Here is a 19,828-nt window from a genome sequence, read left to right as displayed (position 1 = left end):
GGGATTTATGCTGGATTTGGGAGGTGGAGAGAAGACTTTCCTTTGTCCTTAAGGATGTGATCGATTATAACATAAAAAGCACAGTATTTATAAAAAGTTCCCCGTAATGAGGAATACTTAAATTAGACTGAGGGATTTAAGAGTTTGTTAGGATTGTGACCATTGGACTTGGCTTATAACCATGAGTTAGTCAAGCAGTTGATGTGGAAACGAAGGTCATGACAGCAAGAGAGAACGTGTAATTTCAGGAAATTGCCTGCACTTGATTATGGTTGTCACATGGAGAAGAAGAATGGTTAGGAAAATAGCCTTGGAGAGATAGGCAGGCCCAATTCATGAAAAATCTTAGCTGTACTAGGAAGGAATTTAGATTTTTATTTTTATTTAAAAAAACTCTTAATGAAGTACATAGGTATACGTTGTTGTGTCATGTTTTGAGTATGTCATACTTTAGTTCTGTAACAACAATTTTTAAAGTTTGTTGCAGCATCCCCTTGTACTTTTAAAAATTGTTGAGGACCCCACTTTATTTGTTAACGAAGGCTGTATCTATCATCACTTATACTACGTTGGAAATCCAGGAAAGCTTTCGAATACCAGAGTACAAACGCAGACTTTACATTGTCTGTCAGTGGGATAAGATTATGTGTCACAGAGCCTTTGGAAAACCAGCTGTGTACACCCTTTATGAAAATAATTTTGCTTTCACGGACCTCCTGAAGTGGTCTCGAGTACTGTTGGCGGTCAACCTGTCCTGAGAGTTGCCTTCGAAGATCATTCTGGCACTGGGGTTGAAGTGTCGACCTCTTTTAAATTGTGATACAGTTTGCACATGCACATGAATATGCACAGCTGAAACACAGTGTTTCAGGAAACAGCAGCATATTAGTGATGTATTACTGCAGCAGCAAATTACCTCAACACTGACTAGAATGATTGAGAAAAGGAAGCTCCGATTTGATGAATAGCCTCCGAGGGTGGTCCTAGCTCGGATATCCCTTGCAGTTGCAGTTGAGATATCAGTAAAGTTTGCAGGCATCTCAAGGTTTTACAGCTTGGAGGATTCTCTTCCAACCTGACACGTAGGGATTTTGGTCGGAGGCCTCCGTTCTGGCCGCACGCCTCTCTGCAGAGGAGTTTTGAGTATCCTCATGGTGTGATGGCCAGCTTCACATGGAGTAAGTGATCCGCTTCAATGTCGTTCATGAGTGAGTCTTGAAAATAACACATTATGCAAAGCAAGTTACTAAGCCCCGTTCGCATTCAAGGGGAAAGGAGAAGAAAGGAGTGTCAGAGTATGTGGACATCTTTCTAGGCTACCACAAATAAATTTCAGGAGGCTGTCTTCCGCGTGTCTCTTCTTTCCTGTAAACCCTTGCTGTCAATGCTAAGGATATAGGGTCCTGATTGCTCTTGACCCAGGCCATTTCTCAGGTTGGGGTTTGCAACGGGTTACCTTTAGGAATGAGGTAGTGTCTCATGAGGACAAGGATAGAGGCTTACTTACCGCGTGCTGTGCAAGTGGTGAGTTTCCCAAGCTCAGAGTAGTGCAGCTGTCGTGTAGCGTCCCTGTGACCTCCTCCATCTAAGCTGTGGGACGTGGGGGTAACGGAGCAGATCAGGTGGTCCGTGTCTGACTTGGGAGACTCAGGTTCTGTCAGAATCCATAGCCTCGTCACAGCGTAGCATATGGACTTGTGACTGCAGGAAAATTCCAGACCTTTGCACTGTCTGTTGTTGCTTTAGTGTGATACACCCTGAAAATAAGTTATGGGTTCTGCTTCCTGCTTTATTATCATTTACCTTTGATGCTTCAACCAAGATGTGGATCATGAGAAATTGGGAAAAAAACTTGTATCTTACTGCTTCTTCACAGATTTGTTTTCTTAACAATGAGAAATATTTATATAAATTGTGCTAGGTATTGTAACTGAGAGATGATTTGAAGAATTTGGAAGGATGTGTAATATGAGCTTTGATCATTCACAAATTTTGGTACCCCATGGTGGTCCTAGAGCCAGTTATTTACCTTATTATTATTATTATTTTAATTTTTAACTAAAAACAAGCACGGGTGAATGTCTGGCCCAGTGGTTAAGGTGCTAGTCTGGATGGTCACGTTCCGTCTCAGAGTGCCTGGGTTCAGTTCCTAGCTCTGGCTTTTGATTCCCGCTTGCTGCTCATGCAGACGTGGGGAGGGAGGTGGTTGGATTCTTGCCCCACCATGTGGAAGACCTACATTCAGTTCCTGGCTGGTGGCTTTGGCCCCCTGGCAGCTGGTGGGCTCCAAATGCATGGGAGCTCACTGTAAGTCTCTCAAGAAAGTAAAACACTGAAACAACATCTATCAAACTGATTTTATAATCCACTATTAACATATACTTGTGCATTAAAAAAAGTGATTATTTCTAGAGGCAGTTAGGAAGTTGTTCTGATTAAGGTAGGTCATAGTGTATAAACTAAGATAATGGTTCTGAACTTAGTTCAGTTTGAGAGATACTTGGAAGTCAAATAGTTGAGCAAGATTTAGGATTCTAAAAATTATTTGAAAGAATTACAAAGAGGGAGAGAGGGAGGCAGATCTTCCATTCTCTGGATCACGTCCCAAATGGCCATGATGGTCGGGCTGGACCAGGTTGAAGCCAAAGCTACATGTCTTCCAATCGGGTGGTAGGGGCCTAAGTATTAGGGCTGTATGCCAGTGCTTTCCCAGGCACATTAGCAGGGAACTGGATTGGAAAAGGAGCAGTTGGGACTTGACCTGGTACTCACATGAGGTGTTGATGTCACAGATGGCAGAAATCAAACCCAGGAAATCCAGTATATGCTGAGGGTATCTTAACTTGCATCTTAGCCCCTAAGCAAATTCCAACCCTGGTCAGTCTTTATTATTCTCCCTTCCTCCTTTTTGTTTTGCTCTTAGTTGATAGGTCAGTATTTTTTTTTTTTGACAAGTAAAAATTTTAAAAATGATGTTTACTGTAAAGTACATTTTGACTGTATGAGTAAAATAGGTGAAAGAGGAAACTAGTGAAGAGATATTGGAAAGTTTCTAAAAAGAGTAATATTTATTGTAGGATATTTTTAAAGTTTTATTTTTATTGCAAAGTCAGATATATAGAGAGGAGGAGAGACAGAGAGGAAGATCTTCCATCTGATGGTTCACTCCCCAAGTGGCTGCAACGGCTGGAGCTGAGCCAATCAGAAGCCAGGAGCCAGGAGCTTCTTCCAGGTCTCCCACACGGCTGCAGGGTCCCAAAGCTTTGGACTGTCCTCGACTGCTTTCCCAGGCCACAAGCAGGGAGCTGGATGGGAAGCAGGGCCGCCAGGACTAGAACTGGCGCCCATATGGGATCCCGGGCGTGCAAGGCGAGGACTTTAACCACTGCACTATCGTGCCGGGTGTTATTATTGTAGGATTTAACATGTGATCTTTTCATTTCAGATATGGTGTAAGATATTTGTTCAAGACTGGACAGCTGAGGACCTGTAAATCCTGATGAGCCTTAAGCCAGCTTGTAGCCATAGAGAAACCTCACCGAGTTACATTGTTTTTCTTCCTGCTTCACCCGGTTCCCTGCACCCAAATTCATCTTGCAACCATGTATGGAAGTGCTCGTTCAGTTGGGAAGGTGGAACCGAGCAGCCAGAGCCCTGGGCGTTCACCCAGGCTTCCGCGTTCCCCTCGCTTGGGTCATCGTCGGACCAATAGCACAGGGGGCAGTTCTGGAAGCAGTGTTGCAGGCGGCAGTGGGAAAACCCTCTCCATGGAGAATATACAGTCCTTAAACGCTGCCTATGCCACATCTGGCCCCATGTACCTAAGCGACCACGAAAATGTGGGTGCAGAAACGCCTAAGAGCACCATGACACTGGGGCGCTCCGGAGGACGTCTGCCCTACGGTGTCAGGATGACCGCCATGGGCAGTAGCCCCAACATCGCCAGCAGTGGAGTGGCCAGCGAGACCATCGCCTTTGGGGATCACCACCTTCCTCCCGTGAGCATGGCGTCCACCGTACCTCACTCTCTCCGCCAGGCCAGGGACAACACCATCATGGATCTGCAGACGCAGCTCAAGGAAGTGTTAAGGGAGAATGATCTTTTGCGGAAGGACGTGGAAGTTAAGGAGAGCAAACTGAGCTCCTCGATGAATAGCATCAAGACCTTCTGGAGCCCCGAGCTGAAGAAGGAGCGAGCCCTGAGGAAAGACGAGGCTTCCAAGATCACCGTTTGGAAGGAGCAGTATAGGGTCGTGCAGGAGGAAAACCAGGTGAGTGTCCCACACGCTATTTCCCTTTCCTGGCTGAATGCCCGTCTTAAAGGGAGAGGAGCCATTCTTTTTCTTTTCCTGGCTTATGTATCAGCCTTTTCTCGGTTTAGTATTTTTGCCCTCTATTGCTCAGCCTTTTCCAGATTTGCAACTATGTACCCTATTTTCTTCCCCTTTTGTTTTGCAGTTGCCAGATGGCATGCTTCTCATTCTTGCTTGTTTCTTTTTTCTTGGTTCTCTTTCTGTCTTTTCTTTCAGCATATGTTATCTCTTTTTGTTTTCTAATTCTTTTGAGAATATAATTTTGCCATGCATCCATTAATGTGACTTTTATAAGTTATGTCAAAGATGTGTCTTAATAAATATTAAAAAAAAAACCCAGCCAGTCTTAAAACTATCACATGATCAATCATTGTGTTGTCAGTGCATAACAGATGTTACTTTCAAAAAGCCAATTATGTTAATTAAGGGACGTTAAACCTTTATTTGAGAGTGAAAGTGAGTGAATACGCATCAGTTGGTTCACCCTCCTGCTGCCTGTAGTGGTCACGGATGGGCCAGGCCACGGCTGGGATCCAGGAACTCCAGGCAGGTCTTCTGTGAGGGTGGCAGGGGCCCAGCCACTTCATCACCTGTTGCCCCCTGCGGTGTGCCCTGGCAGGAAACTGGAGGAGAGTCCAGGCACACCGGTGTGGGATGCGGATGTCCCAGTCCAACCGACAGCCAAGCAGCTGCCCGGTGATGTGGGATTAGGTACAGACAATGAGTCACTGATTTTTCTGTTGACATTTATGGTAAGACAGAGTGTGACCCTGCGCTCCCATTCACTGCTCCTTCCCTGATTACTGGTACTGAGCAGGGGCTGCACTGGGCAAGCCTAGAATGCGAGCCGGGAACCACAGTGTAACTTTCTCGAGTGATAGGAGCCAAATCACTTGTGCCATCCATCACTGTTGTCTTCCAGAGTCTGCATTGGCAGGAAACTAGAACCAGGACTTGGAGCTGGGCATTGGACCTGTGCACTTTGGTGTGGGATATGGGTGTCCTAACTGGTGTCTTAACTCATAAGCCACATGCCCACTCCTTATAGAGGAATTTCTAGTAGGTCCTTGGTTGTTGGCATATTCTGTCTTTCATTTTTTAAAATTTTGGTTTGTTTAGATTATGAATCATAAAGAAAGTAACAAGCTCTGAAATTTCTCCGTTGATCTTCAGTGATGCTGAGAGGAAGGAATTTGAATTGATCTTTTGTGTCTGATGAAATAGTTGATTACCTTGTCACTTTATTACCAATACTTAGGTATTGATATCTGCTCTTTTGGATACCTGAAGATCTCTAGTTGCATTACCTTTTGTGTGTTAAAACTCCAGACCTACTTTTTCAGCAACCACATAGCTGATTTTATTTGGGTAAATAGATATTGTACAGAGAAGCATAGATAAGAAAATAAAATTTATCCCAGATCATTTCATTTACGGCTGACTTCAGTATTTTAACAGTGGAAATTTCTTTTTGATGAAATCTGTCTAGGCATAGACACAAAATATTTTACATGAATGATATATTTTAGATGATATGTGCTGTGAGATTTGTAATCAACATTTTCAGCTGTATGTAGAGAGCTGTACAATATACATTTAAACATTATTTTAATGCTTATGTAACATTGTGTGTACACTTTATACTAGTTAATTTAATTGAAATTAAATATCTTCACATTTACTTGAAATAGTACAAGGTAATTTAAAACCAAATCTTGAATTCATTGGAATCTGAGATTTCAAAGTAATTTGAGGTTATGGTAATTTTCTGAACTGTGTTATAACCTCAAGGTAGTTTTTTTCACTATTTAATCACTGCTTAAATTGCTTAGATTGCCAACACTTGAAATTTAAAACTTTAATATATTTTAATCTCTAACTTTGGTAGAGACCCAGACTTAAAAAAAAAAACACCTTCAAAAATGTTGCTTATGAAATTATTTTGGATTTGAGTCAGTAAGACTTTTCAAATATGGAAAAGATTAGGACTGAAATGAAGCCTAAAGTAAGGACAGGTCCCTGAACTCAGCGCTGGTGGATTGTCACCCACACGTGTGTCCTTGACACCCCGATCCTCCGTCCTTAATACCGACGAAGTGAAAATCTCTGGCCCTTAGGGCTGGGACAAGTCCCTCTCGTGGTTCTGATGGTGAGCCCCTTCTGTGACCTTTAGCATTTATTCCGTACACTGTCTGTTGCCCCTCAGCGGTGGTGAAGACGTTGTGAGGTTTGACAGTGCTGCTTTGCAGCTAGTTGCGGGGAGTGGTGGGAGGGGTCTGGGGGGTGCAGGAAAGAAGTGTCCAGCGCTGTTGCTTTGTTCCTGTTCCGTCTCACTCCAGATGTGTGACCTACTCCTCGGCTTTGACCGTGACCTTCAGGAGGCAGGACTTGTATGGGGACGAGGCCCCTACATTGTCCAGCTAGAAACAGCATTCTCAGTGGTTTTGGTGTCCTCCCTACATTGTGAAAAATTAATGCACAAGATAAATGTTCAATGTTAGAATAGAATGAAAAAATACATATTTATTTATTTGCAGTTGACATTTAAAGCTGCTGGAAGGGGAAATAGAACAAAATGTATCATTCCCAAATGTGAAATTAAAGTACCTCTTCAGTTGTTACAGTTTGATATTTAGTAAATTTAAGTAGAAAAAAAAAACCAATAAGTTTGTTTTCCTTAGTCTTATGGTAAAGTTTAGAAAAGCATAGATGTGGCCCGGCGCGGTGGCGCAAGTGGTTAAGGTCCTCGCCTTGCACCCCCGGGATCCCATATGGGCACCGGTTCTATCCTGGCAGCCCCGCTTCCCTTCCAGCTCCCTGCCTGTGGCCCGGGAAAGCAGTCGAGGACGGCCCAAAGCTTTGGGACCCTGCACCCTCGCGGGAGACCCGGAAGAGGCTCCTGGCTTGGATTGGCATAACATCGGCCGTTGCGCTCACTTGGGGAGTGAATCATCAGATGGAAGGTCTTCCTCTCTGTCTCTCCTCTCTGTATATCCGCCTTTCCAATGAAAACATAATAAAAATAAATTAAAAAAAAAAAAGAAGAAAAGCATGGGTGCTAGTAACTATATCTGTGTCTTAGGATGAGTATTGGGGTTTTTTGTTGATGTGGGTTTGAATTATGTATTAGTAGTGTTATTAGTTCCCAAACATTTAAAAAAAATCTATTTTTTCTTTGGAAGGCAGATTTTACAGAGAGAGGAGAGACAAAGAGAGAGGTTTTTCATCCACTGGTCCACTCCTCAAATGACTACAACAGCTAGAGCTGAGCCGATCTGAAGCCAGAAGCCAGGAACTTCGTCCTGGTCTCCCACACGGGTGCAGGGGGTCCCAAGGACTCGAGCCTTTCTCTGCTGTTTTCTCAGGCTACAAGCAGGGAGCTGGATCAAAAATGGAGCAGCCAGGATATTTACTGGTGCCCATGTAGGATGCCAACACCTCAAGTAGAGGATTAACCTGTTGAGACACAGTGCCAGCCCCAAGATTTCTTTCTTTTAAAAATCAATGTTGTGCAGTGTTGATCAAGTATTGCTAATTCAGATCTCATACTTTTTTTTTTTTAACAGATTTATACATTTATTTGAAAGAATTGGAGGGAGAGAGATTGGGAAAGATCTGGTTTAGTCCGCGGGTGTGCACAGTAGTCAGGAATGGGCCAGGCTGAATTAGGTATCCCACATGGAGGCAGGGGCCCGTGTCCTTGGGCCAGCCTTTGCTGCATTTCCCAGGTCATGAACAGGGAGTCTCTGCCGGTGTGCAGAGCTTAGCTGCTGCGTCATGTTGGGCTGGTCCTCGGTGCAGATTAGTGGGACAGGTTCTGGAGCCCCAGAAGAGCTTGTTTGGCCTCTTAGGTCAGTCTATTCTGGTTTGATTCCATGTTCCACATACAGCAGAGACCTGATGTCCTGCGTTGGCAGGGAGAGAGAGAGAGAGCACCCCTCTTCTGAGCCTGGAAACGAGAGTGGCTAGCTGGTGCCATCTCCAGATCCCAGATGTGTCCTGGGGAAGGGTCATTTGATTGACAGGTAGACAGACAAGATTACATAGGCTGGGGGAGGTGTGGCTTCTAGCTCATGAACCTAAAGGAGCTTGCTACTGCTTATCCCATTTCATTCCCTCCTCAGAGATTTCTAACCCTTAATCTTCGGGCTTGCTGAAGGCTGCAGATTCATCAGGTCTGTTGTAACTGCTGCTTGCTTATTAGGGAGTAGGCCTCGAGCTGGAGAATGTCAGTGACTGTCATGATCCTCATTATGCTGGGAGGGTTGTTGGACCCTTCTTGCATTTTGAAGGAGTATTTGAGGTCTTCAGTTCTCTGGAGTAAGCAGAGTTCTCTTTCACGTGCACCTGGGGGTGTTCCTTTGCTTTGCACAAGAGTCTGTGAAGGAGGTGGCCTACCAGGCAGCTGTGCACTGAGGTCAGTGTACACACCCTTGGGCTCTGGTCCCTGAGGTCTGAGGTCCTGAGGCGTCCAGGATGGCAGGACATGAAAGCACAGGCCACTGGCCGATGCCAGAGGCTGTCATTGAGATCAAGAGCTACTCTGATAAGGGAAGGGGTTCCTGGAAGGCTCAGGTGACCAGCTTCTGGGACACAGTGGGGGCAGGAGGGGACACTCAGGCCCAGACCGTCTCCCAGTCAGGACACCCATGGAACCAGGGCTGGGATCACCCCTGCCTGCATGGCTGTCCCAAGAAGAAAGGGAAGGAAGGCAGGCAGGAAAGAAGGAAATTTCTACTTTATATGTAGAGAGAGAGAGAGAGAGAGAGAGAGAGAGAGAGAGAGAGAGAGAGAGAGTGTGTGTGTGTGTGTGTGTGTGTGTGTGTTTGAAATGGCAGAGTGACAGTATGAGTGGGAGGAATAGAGGTATTTCATCCATTGGTTGACTCCCCAAATGGCCACGAACTGCAGGAACCCAGAACTCAATGGGAGAAAACGATTATTGACGCACTTGTTGATGTGAAAAAATTGAGGTAATTGTTTCTGCCAGTGTCTCAGAAGCTGTATGGAAGAGAAAAACCAATTTGGTATTCTTCGTAATGCCAAAACTACACTCAAAGGCAAAAACATTCAACTCTTGTGCAAGGAGAGTGGTAAGTTCGCAGCACTTCAGTCCGAGTTCCACAGCCCACGGATTTTGATGCCAAAGCAACCATATGCGCTGAAGGAGGGTGCACAGGGCCGTGTCTAGATTCCGCCCCTTGCCCTAATTAAGCACCGTTTCTGGCAGGAGTATGTTCTTCCCGAATCCACTATAATTACAACACAATCCTAGAATCGGGTAACTTTAGTCCAAAAAGCAAAGGGTGCAATTTTAAAGTAAAGTGAATCACTGCAATGAGATATTGGGACTGAGAATGCTAATTAATAGATTATAGTAAGCCAGCAGTGAGCCCTAATTAAACTCTGCATTCATTATACCCTTCCGAACCCTGAGAGGTTGGACATCTTCTGTTTTATAAAGCAGATTGGCTTAATAGGATTTACAGTAATTAAACAAATTTCCCCATTTCATTTTGAGATTGGACGTTAGGTCCATTCTAAACGATTGGTCCACAGAGATCTTGGTCTAAAATCCTATCAGAATTGCCCGGTGTGTATAGTTCATTATTACAGAGTCTTCCTAGGAGGTTCTTTCTACATCTCCCAATCATTTCACATTCCTTTTGTTGCTGAACTTTGAATGTCTAGTACTTGAAGTATTAGAATAATATGTATTTTAACAGATAAGTTTTTTTGTTTGTTTTACTTTTTATAAGATGAGTATAAGGAAGGCTTTTAGTTTATGTTTGCTTGATGAAGATTAAAAGTCCATTTTGTGCACTTGGTGGAATTGTAGTGCTTATTAGGCTTTGGGTAATTTGCATATTTTATTTTATTCTGACCAATGCCTAGCCAGATATTGACATACCTCTTTCTTATATCTCATAAGACATATGTTGAATTTAGTTGGAAGCTTATTTTAAACATAACTGTATTTGGGGTAGGCATTTGTGCAGTGGTTAAATGCTGCCTTGGGATACTTGCATCCTACGATAGAGTGCTTGGTGTGAGTCCTAGTTGCTCGCTTCCATTCGAGCTGTTTGTTGGTGTGCATCCTGGGAGGCAGTGGGAGGTGGCTGAAGCACTTGGTCCCTACCAGCAGCTTGGGAGACCAGATTGAGTTGTAAGTTCCTAGGTTAGCCTAACCTAGCCAGGCTGTTCCCTTGCAAGTGAACCATTAGACAGAAAAATCTCTCCCTGTGTTTTGAGTGAATGAAAATGAAGAAGTTTTGATCTAGCACAATGATTCAGGGGAGTGCAGCCACTTTCCTTCCCTTCCCGCGGGCCTCTTTGTGCCCCATATGCCTGGAGCATGTCGGAGGAGTCCAGAAACCATATTTGAAAACTTAAAGACTTACGGCATTTTAGTTTTTACTCTCTTGTTCAATGGGTAGTCCTGAGGGGGAGGGAGTTTTCCCCTTTTAATCCTAGGCATTCCCACCCTTCATCCCCTAAGGGCTGAAACTAGAAAAATGATTGTTAAGGATTTTAGATTTTTGGCTTCATTGAGAATGTGCTTCCTGAAAATGTGTTCATTTGATGGAAAGCATAGTTTCATAAAAGAATGCTTGAGCTTCCTTGGGAAGGTCACCAGGAGGCGGGACAGTGTTGTGGGTGCTCTGAGGACCAGCGTGCCTGAAGCGGCAGGGATAAGGTGGTACTTTGTGAGGAAATTAAAGGCAGTTTCCCCCAGTTTCTCATCTTTTTATTCCCTCTTTCCTCCGTCCCTGCTTCATTTCCTTCCTTTGTAACACCTTTTTTTCCTGCTATGTAATTAAATTCACCCTTCAAAGTGTACTTTGTTTCTTGCTTTTTTTTTTCATGTGATTTATTCAAGGAAAAAGTCGAAGAATAGTAAATTAACCTAGGAAGTTCTTGAACAAGGGAGTGAGTGACAATGAAAAATGCTGTTTAGGTGTGGCTTTTATTGTGATGGGCAGAATGAATAGAAGGAAGAAAGTAAGAAAAGCAGGTGGCTTTGGTGTAGAAAGCTTGCTAATAAGAATGGATGCATGTCCGAAAGATACTTCTTTTTAAAATTATCTTTTTTTTTTAATATTTTTATTGGGAAGGCAAAGTTGAAGAGAAGGGGAGATAGAGATCCACTAGTTCTCTCCTTGCAATGGCCACGATGGCCAGAGCTGGGCTAGTCCAAAATCGGGAGCCAGGAGCCTCGAGCCTCATCTATGTCTCCACGTGCTTGCAGCGACTTGGGCCAGCCTCTGCTGCATTCCCAGGGTCAGAAGTGGATTAGCCAGGACTCGTACCAGTGACTCATCTGGGGTGCTGGTGTTGCAGGCGGAAGCTTAGCTGGCTATGCCATATGCTGACGCCAGTTTCACTTGATTGATTGATTTATTTATTTAATGAAATAATCTCAAAGAATTTTGGATTACAGACTCTAATGGCGAAGAAAAACACTACGTTGAGTTGTGTTGAGCTTGGTGGAATACTTTTGTCATTAATTGGCAATGCAGGAGGATTAGAAAATAGAACCTGGTTTAGAGTTAGAAGAGGTGAATTTGGATTTCACTATTTGGATAGAAACTTTTCTTTTTTTTTTTTTTAAGATTTATTTTTATTATTATTTTTTGATTGGAAAGGCGGATATACAGAGAGGAGAGACAGAGAGGAAGATCTTCCGTCCGATGATTCACTCCCCAAGTGAGCTGCAACGGGCCGATGCTATGCCGATCCAAGCCAGGAGCCTCTTCCGGGTCTCCCGCGATGGTGCAGGTTCCCAAAGCTTTGGGCCATCCTCGACTGCTTTCCCAGGCCACAGGCAGGGAGCTGGAAGGGAAGCGGGGCTGCCGGGATTAGAACCGGCGCCCATATAGGATCCCGGGCGGACGTGCAAGGCGAGGACCTTTAACCACTTGCGCCACCGCGCCGGGCCCCTGGATAGAAACTTTTCATAAGCATTTGTGGATAAGAGACAAAGTCACTATAATTTTAGGTAATATGCACTTGGTGTCCTGATATGGATGCTTGTTAGTGTTCTGCTTACGTTAGTGTCATGACCCACGTGTTTCTGCTTGCAGGCAGGAGGACTAGAGAGGAGGGGAGAAGCCATGCCACGCTGCATATTTTATATGTATTTTCTCACCAACAACTTTCCGTGTTAGTCTTCTTCATTACGCGTTTTTCTTAAGCCTCAACTAATTTAAATACTTCACCTCATAAATTCAGTATTTATCAAAAAAAAGTTAACAATTTGCATTCATGTGATAAACTTCTTATAGATGTTAGTTAACAATAGTGCATGAACTTCTGCATGATAAATTAGAAATAAATCTGTAAAAAAAATAGCGCAGCAAATGTTCTTCCAGTAAAGAAATGATTAATTTTGTATCGAAAATGTTCTGTTCTTTTATGGACGAGATTAGAAATGCTTTTAGGAACTGGTTTCATGCTGCCATATGCAGGGTTAAAAACGTTCACTTTCCTTTCTGGAGTTGGCAAGCGAGTACTTCACAGATCTGTTCCGTTCATTTTGCTATGTTATTAGCACCGCTGCATATTGAAATCCTTTCTCTTGTTCTTACTCTGCCAGTCTTTCCTACGTAACAGGTTCATGTACCTTCTATTGCGTTGGGCGCCTTGTAGAGAATGCAGACCTGAAAGGCACCTGCTCAGCCTAGTTGTGTGTGCAGTCCCCTCTAGACTGAGAAGGTGAGAAATGGCGCAGCCCTCCTGTACGTGTGCTCGTTCTGGACAGTGACCGCGGCTTCTGTACCTCCTGGCAGTGTGAGACATGGGGGCCTATCCAGCTGTGAGGACACCCCCGGATAATGGCTGTGGTTTTGCTTGAGCTTCACACATCTGCATAGTCTCCCGTAGCAACACTTCTCAAACTTCTTGGCTTTAAGATCCCTGTTTACTTACACAAATTACTAAGGAGCCCAAGCAACTTTTGCTACGCAGCTGTAACTCACTATTTATCATTAGATAGTAGATTAGAAATGTAACTAGTATACCTAAAATAGCAACAAATCCATTAACTGTCAGTGTAAATACTATTTTAAAATGAGGAAGAACTTGGCAAGTTTTTTCAATGTCTGCTTAGAAGTTAACTGATGCTTATACTTCTTCTGTACTGCTCACAGTTCTAATGAAAGTATATGAAGAAAATCGAGGCTCATAGAAATATACAGTTGAGTTTTCAGATAGTTGTGGATTTTTTTTTTTTGAAAATCACCTGAAGCTTGCCCAGCAGACTCTTAAAAAAACACGCACACAACTGTAGTGAGGTGTAATTTGTATACTGTAAAAGGCATCAATGTTAAGTATATAATTTTACAATTTTTAAGCAAATTTACTAAGATGTACAGCCGTAATCATCCAGTTTTAGAACATTTTCATTGGTAAGTGGTAGTTTGTTAAAGTTAATTGTAATGTGGAATCTAAAACACTGTTGAATGAGCTTTGCATGCTTGGTTAGGTTTGGTTCTGCGCTTGGAATGCCTGTTACACTTGCAGGATGGATAAATACTACAGATGCTTTCTTCTGCATTTCTGACATTGGAAGGAGTTTGGTCACAGAGCTAGGTAAATCTATGTAAATATTGATACATGCCATTGAATAAATTAATGTTTAAATTTTCACTTGTATTTGAAATGCAGAGAGCCAGTTTTTCCATCCACTTGTTGATTTCCCTAAGTTTCAGTGCCTTTCCAATAAAAAAAAAGTATATCTTAAAAAGGAACATACCAGAACCCTTCTTGACTCATATGATGCTGCTATATGACCTGTGCCTCAGTGCCAACCTTTGGGATTCTGCGTTGATCTAAGTAGAGTTCGCTAGGAGTCCCTGCATTTTTGTTTTAATACCTAAATTCAAGACTGATTCATGTGACCAAGGCAGGCATTTTAGATCATGAGTAATAACTTTACCATTAAAGTCCTCTTCAAGGTAATGCGCGTAAACCAGGGCTCACGACAGAGTGAAGAGATTTCATGTGAGTGTTCTCAGTTGTCAAATTGGAATAATAATAATACCTTTGTTGTTTTGCACTAAATTTAAGCAAAGTTAAAGGAAATAATATGGATAAAATTAGGGCCCATATTACCTGACATAAGAACTGGGGTACAGGAAATCTTAGTTGAACGAAAAGTTAAGTATTTTATGAATAAAAATATAACATCTTTGGAAGCATGAAATAAATTTTAAAATTCTGTTTTAAAAGGCAAACGATAGCTTGAGACCTACACAGTTTTTTTGAGAAAGTGGATCATGACCTGGTAAATTTCATTTAGATCATCACAGTCTGTGCCGTCTTCATATTCCTGGAGGACGAACCGGGACTTCTGCATGGGGTAATTAACGTGCAGCACTTTCAATTACTGTCGTGTACATTGTTTAAGACTTTTTTTTTTGTCTCTGTAATGACTCATCTCTGAGTTACATAGTGCTTTCCCAAAAGACACGAATGTCATATTGCTAGAGTTACTGTTTTTTAACTGCCCTCTTTTTTTTTTCCTCCCGTGGAAAGGGGTTTCTGGACTCAAAACACTGCAAATAGTTGTAATTGGATGCTTTGATTTTTATATGAAGAGTTAACCTGCACAGGACTGTGGAAGTATTTTTATTTATTTTTTAAGATTCATTCATTTTTTTATTTGGAAGTAAGAATTACTAAGGAAAATGGGAGAGACAGGGAGATCCCCCATCTACAAGGTCACTCCTCAGAATGGCTGCTCTGGCCAGAGCTGTACCCGTCCAAAGCAGGGAGCCAGGAGCCTCTTTCAGGTCTTCTACATGGGTGCCATGACTGAAGGGGTTTAGGCCATCCTCTACTGGTTTCCCAGGCTGTTAGCAGGGAGCTGGATCAGAAGCTGAGCAGCTGGCACACAAACTGGTGCCCATATGGGATGCTGGTGCTACAGTCTGACCACACTGGCCCTCACAGTGGAAATTTTTAGGAATTGGTAGCATGGGATGCTTGTATTTATTCTTTGTACTTATTTTATACTATTAATTTTTGAACTTCTTGTATTATTTTTGCATAAGTATTTGTCACATTATCGTTACTGCTCACATTATCATTATTATTTATTCTGCTGACATTAAAATTGTAGTGTTTCTGATGTTCCCTTCCTTTTGCACATGTCATCTGCTATTGTACTCTTTGAAAAAAATATCGTGATTGTTTTGTTAATGCAAATGATGTCCCACAGTGCTACTCTTGTCAGATTTCAGAGAACTAGTGAAGCTGCTATGAATAACTTGTATAGATATGGATACTCATATCTGTAATAGTGTAAGGATGGTAGTGTCTACACCTGTACTGTCCTTGCTTGTAATCCTTGGAGAAGATCTGTGCGCATGCTTATAATAATAAATGTTCCTCATTTATAGATGAAGAAGCTGAAAATTATACAGGGACTTGGTCAGGTCTGACTTGTGGCAGTGACAGATGTGGGTCTGATCGGTTATAAAGCAAGTAAGACATCATTGTGTGTGTTTTTCAAGGTTTATTTGTTTTTATTGGAAAGGCAGATTTACTGAAAGGAGAGATGGAGAGGAAGATCATCTGGCCAGGAGTGAACCAGTGGGAGCTGAGCCCATCTGAAGCCAGGAGCCATGGCTTCTTTAGGGCCTCTTATATGGGTGCAGGGTCCCAAGGCCTTGGGCCATCCTTGCTGCTTTCCCAGGCCACAGGCAGGGAGCTGGATGGGAAGTGGAGCAGCTGGGTCAGGAACCTGGTGGCCATATGGGATGCCAGTGCTTAGAGGGACAGTTGAGTCAATACACCAGCCCCGTCATCACTGTTCTTTCAGATCAGAACAGCCGAGTGAAATGCGGATGCTTGTTTGCAATAGTTATTGCCCTTGTGGCTGATGTCGATCCTGGGAAGCAGCAGGTGCTTGAACGCTGGCCCCCCCACCCCCGTGGGAGATGCGGGTGGACCTCCTGGCTCCTTATTTTGTCCTGGTCTAGTCTCCCAAGGCATTAAAAGCATTTGGGGAGTAGACCAGCAGGTGAGCTTTGTGTATATGATTCTTAAATGAATTAAAAAAATATTTTTGAGAGATAAAGAAAAGAGATTGTATGTGATTACTTGAGAGATGTAATGTGATATTAGTAGATGAAAATGACGCTCATCAGTACTTTTGCCATTTTCGTAGACAGAAAGTATCAGATAAATGATTCCCTGGTTTAACTTGCACGTTCCAGTAGGATTAAAAACAAAGGGGGGTGCGAAGGTAGAAGGAAGGAGCAGGGGTGGCTAGCATGCTACTGTCCGCACGGGCTGGTTCAACCCCCGGAGTGAGAGTGTCAGAGACAGGGAGCCAAAGGAGAACTCATGGCTCTGCTCTGAGGCGCCGGACCCGTGTTACAGCTCTCCTGTGCTGTAGTCACCCCGATCCGTGTTACAGCTCTCCTGTGCTGTAGTCACCCGGCCGTGTTACAGCTCTCCTGTACTGTAGTCACCCGGACCCGTGTTACAGCTCTCCTGTGCTGTAGTCACCCCGATCCGTGTTACAGCTCTCCTGTGCTGTAGTCACCCGGCCGTGTTACAGCTCTCCTGTGCTGTAGTCACCCGGACGCATGTTACAGCTCTCCTGTGCTGTAGTCACCCGGACCCGTGTTACAGCTCTCCTGTGCTGTAGTCACCCGAACCCATGTTACAGCTCTCCTGTGCTGTAGTCACCCCGACCCGTGTTACAGCTCTCCTGTGCTGTAGTCACCCGGACCCTTGTTACAGCTCTCCTGTGCTGTAGTCACCCGGACGCATGTTACAGCTCTCCTGTGCTGTAGTTACCCGGACCCGTGTTACAGCTCTCCTGTGCTGTAGTCACCCGAACCCGTGTTACAGCTCTCCTGTGCTGTAGTCACCCCGACCCGTGTTACAGCTCTCCTGTGCTGTAGTCACCCGGACCCTTGTTACAGCTCTCCTGTGCTGTAGTCACCCCGACCCGTGTTACAGCTCTCCTGTGCTGTAGTCACCCGGACGCATGTTACAGCTCTCCTGTGCTGTAGTAACCCCATCCGTGTTACAGCTCTCCTGTGCTGTAGTCACCCCGACCCATGTTACAGCTCTCCTGTGCTGTAGTCACCCAGAGTGTTGCCATTGACTAATTGAAAAAAGAATTCAGGATTGCCCATTTCATGCCTCATGAATTGGTTTATTTTATTGCACTGTGGTTTTCCGCGATGCTGATTGAGATGTCCTGCTTACTGATTTCCTGCTATTTGAACTTTATGAGCAATTAAAGTTTGTCATTTCTGAACCATGTATTAAGTTTATCATTTCTGAACCATGTATTGGCTTCATTTTTGGCATATTTAGAGTGATAAATTATACTGTTAACTTGGTGGAAGGTAACTTATTTGTCACTGTCATCGTAAATAACTATTACTTCGTTCTGAAAGAGCGTAAAATCTACCCATCAAGTCATTGAATTAGTTTTAAAATAAAATTTACTGGAAAATAATACCCATACAGACATATTTTATTTTAGATTTTTAAAAAGATTTATTTATTTTTGCTGGAAAGAGATATGCAGAGAGGAGGAAAGAGAGGAAGATCTTCAGTCCTCTGGTTAATTCCCCAAGTGGCTGTAACAGCTAGAGCTGAGCCAGTCCAAAGCCGGGAGCCAGGAGCCTCTTCTGGGTCTCCCACGCGGGTTCAGAGTCCTAAGGTTTTGGGTTGTCTTCAACTGCTTTCCCAGGCCACAAGAAGGAAGCTGCATGGGAAGCTGAGCCGGCAGGATTAGAACAGTCGCCCATATGGGATCCTGGCTTTTTCAAGGGGAGAACTTTAGCCACTAGGCTAGTGCACTGGGCCCTTCTACGTCCATGTTGTGTCATCCGGAAATGGCCCTCCTCAGTGGCTTAGCCGGAGCAGTGAACAGCTATGTCCAGGTACCCATGGATACGGCAGTACACTGGAGCCTGCAGAGGACACCTGGTACCAGAACAGAGGACAAAGGACAGAACAAATCAATCAACTGCTCCAGCCAAGTGTTGGCAGTGAATATCTGGGGAAACGGAGACTCTGAGGTGGACTATGTCAACCAGTGGATTCCGCAGAGATTTCATCGTGTTTGGAGTAGCGAGATTGGCAGTCATTTGGGAACTTTGAACTATGGAAACCATGTGAGCAAAACCCTTGCAGCATGCCCCACACTGGGGACCCTGGGGTGGTGTCGGGTGGCTGATCCCCATTCCAGGGTACAGAGGCGTTTGGGAGGCTGGGTGTGGCTTCTCTCCGTGTCTCTCCCACTTCCCCCAGATACAAGAAGGAGAAAAAGATGTCCTTCCTGTAGCCCTTGACCCTTTACCACCCTAATCAACTATGTAAAAATCATCAAAACTAAAAATAAGCAATAATTAAAAAAAAAAATAAGCTTGGGGAATGTTCTCATTAGTTGGATATTTAGATGAGTGTGTTCATGAGGAAATCAGTACATTCCTTTTTGAATAAATCTGTTGGGTGTATTTAGGGGAGGGCGGTGCTTGAAAACTGCTGAAATAAGTGAATATTTAGAATTAGTAATCGGTTCTAATTACGCAAGTGTGTTTAAAAACAGCGTTCTTACATTCTTTTTGTTGGTACTCTGTGGTCACAGTTTTTTTTTTTTTTTAAGATTCAATCATTAATTTATTTGAAAGGTAGAATCTCAGAGAGGAAGAGCTCTTTCAACTACTGATTCACTTCCCAGTTAGTGGAATGGCTGCGGTTGAACAGTGCAGAATCCAGGAGCTTGGAACGTCACCCCTAATTCTCTTGCAAGGTGGCAGGGACCCAAGCACTTGGGCATTCTGCCGTGTTCCCCAGTGTGTTAGCAGGAAACTGGCTGAAAATGGAGCAATTGTGTCTTGAACTGGCACTCAGGATGCTGGCATCGCAGGTGCTGGCTTCATCTGCTGCCTCACCTCTTTGCCCAGAGCTTTCCTACAGTCTGAGGACCATTTCAGAAACTAAGTTGACTTTCCTACCCCTGGTCTCTGGCTGCCCGGTGCTGCCCGCCGCCCATCGCCATGCCTCGCCAGATTGAAGAAAACAAGGACTTCCTGCTGACGGCGTGGCGCAAGGACGCCGAGTCTGTGAAGATTAGGGGAAACAAGGACAGTGTGAAGTTCAAAGTGCACTGCAGCAGCTACCTGTACGCGTTGGTCATCATGGACAAGGAGAAGGCCAAGAACTCAAGCAGTGGCTGCCCCCAGGCCTGGTGGTGAAGGAGCTGAAATGAAGAGAAGCGGCTAGAACTGCATAAAAGTTTGTAAATGACAAAAAACAAAACAAAACAAAACAAAACAAAAAAAGAAACTAAGTTAAGTAACAGAGATCTAGTGGCTGTTCTTTTTCTGAATTCAACCTCAGTATAATTTGATATGAAGATGATAGTGTGTGTGCAGTTTTCTTGTCTCTAAAGGTTAGAAACCTACCATGTCTGAAGCAACAACTCTTTTTTTTTTTTTTTTTTTTGGTTGATTGATTTTACTTGGAAGAGAGAGAAAAAG

The 19,828-nt window shown here is 43.7% G+C and overlaps 1 protein-coding gene and 1 pseudogene across 4 annotated transcripts in view; both read left to right on the top strand.

Annotated features, from left to right (window-relative positions):
- Positions 1 to 19,828, top strand: part of ERC1 (ELKS/RAB6-interacting/CAST family member 1) — a 276,756-nt gene that overhangs the window by 21,436 nt on the left and 235,492 nt on the right. For 3 of the 4 annotated variants that reach the window (XM_040972194.1, XM_040972193.1, XM_040972191.1), the window contains exon 2: positions 3,446 to 4,271. In XM_040972194.1, the coding sequence (XP_040828128.1) occupies positions 3,603 to 4,271 (669 nt within the window). In that variant the 5' untranslated portion in view covers positions 3,446 to 3,602. Of the gene's footprint in view, positions 1 to 3,424; positions 4,272 to 19,828 lie in introns of those variants that run through there. The other variant, XM_040972192.1, reaches the window with a different exon arrangement.
- On the top strand, positions 19,285 to 19,572 carry LOC121151024 (annotated as a pseudogene).

This window comes from Ochotona curzoniae, unplaced genomic scaffold (genome assembly GCF_017591425.1).
Source record: "Ochotona curzoniae isolate NIBS_2020 unplaced genomic scaffold, NIBS_Ocur_1.0 contig_2235, whole genome shotgun sequence".
NCBI lineage: Eukaryota > Metazoa > Chordata > Mammalia > Lagomorpha > Ochotonidae > Ochotona > Ochotona curzoniae.
Note: the sequence above shows the minus strand (reverse complement) of the source record. Positions and strands in the feature narration are given on the sequence as shown.